This window comes from Mastomys coucha, unplaced genomic scaffold (genome assembly GCF_008632895.1).
Source record: "Mastomys coucha isolate ucsf_1 unplaced genomic scaffold, UCSF_Mcou_1 pScaffold23, whole genome shotgun sequence".
In the NCBI taxonomy this organism is placed as follows: domain Eukaryota; kingdom Metazoa; phylum Chordata; class Mammalia; order Rodentia; family Muridae; genus Mastomys; species Mastomys coucha.
The window spans coordinates 72,991,066-72,992,172 of record NW_022196906.1 but is presented as its reverse complement, the minus strand read 5'-3'; the positions used below and the strand labels follow the sequence as shown (position 1 = coordinate 72,992,172).

The 1,107-nt window shown below is 47.2% G+C and overlaps 1 protein-coding gene across 1 annotated transcript in view; it reads left to right on the top strand.

Annotated features, from left to right (window-relative positions):
* LOC116073652 (glutathione S-transferase A1) overlaps nt 1–1,107 on the top strand; it is an 8,558-nt gene that overhangs the window by 5,946 nt on the left and 1,505 nt on the right. Inside the window, exon 3 of the mRNA XM_031345711.1 lies at nt 469–600. Coding sequence (XP_031201571.1) covers nt 469–600 — 132 coding nt within the window. The remainder of the gene's footprint in view (nt 1–468; nt 601–1,107) is intronic.

The following is a 1,107-nucleotide window of genomic DNA, read 5'->3' as shown; positions in this document are numbered from 1 at the left end:
GAGCATCAGACAATTTTTACTCTGAGGGTTAAGATGAGAATCATGAGGGCTGGAGAGATGGCTCAGCCGTTAAGAGCACTGACTTCTTTTCTGAAGGTCCTGAGTTCTGATCCCAGCAACCACATGTTGGCTCACAACCACCCGTAATGAGTTCCAACGCCCTCTTCTGGTGTGTCTGAAGAATTGGACACACTGTCCAGCCATCATAGCTAAAATCATCCCTGTAAGATTCATGAATTCCATGTACATAGTAAGCCGTGTAGAAAAGAACCCTCGATGCTTACTTTTGGTTTTGAATGTGGTAATTTTAATTATTTTCTCTGTATACATGAGCAATGTAAAAGCCTTTCAATGGATCTTTATTTGAAGCAGAGTAGAGGCAGTGAGTGTCACTTTGGGAGACTTGGGGACAGAGAGGGCTCCAGCCCAACACTTTGTGTTCATAATCATTGTCCTTTCGTTTTGCAGGTGTTGAAGAGCCACGGACAAGATTACCTTGTGGGCAACAGGCTGACCAGGGTGGACATCCACCTGTTCGAACTTCTCCTCTATGTTGAAGAGCTTGACGCCAGCCTTCTGACCTCTTTCCCTCTGCTGAAGGTGAGACCACCTCAGAGAGGCAGCCACACACATGCCTCTGACAATACAACAGTGGGCCTGGGGAATGAGGTCCCCATCCTCTGAACTCCAGACAGAACTATTAGACCCCCCCAGGTTGAGGCTTGAATATAATCTTTTTACATGTGGAGATTTGAGGATGGCATCCCAGGAAGAATATTTTGCTTTTTTGTAATGAGAAAGATGTATGACCCCGAAGCTCTCCCTTTGGACCCCTGTTCCTGGCAGGATGCTTCTGGCCTCTCTTTTAACTACAATCATGTGGAGTTTTGTGTCTTGGCTTTGCTCACTCAGTGTCTGAGCAGGCCTCTGCCATATGATCCCCTTCCCTCAGCTCTGTCTCCTGCTCTCTGTAGCCTGCTTTCTTCTCCAATCCCTCATGCTGTCTCCACCCCCTATCCTCACCCCCATCTTTGTTTTGCAGTATGAAAACAGGCTGAGCTGCTCCTGGTTAGACTGGGACATTCCTGTCTCCATTTACAAATCAGC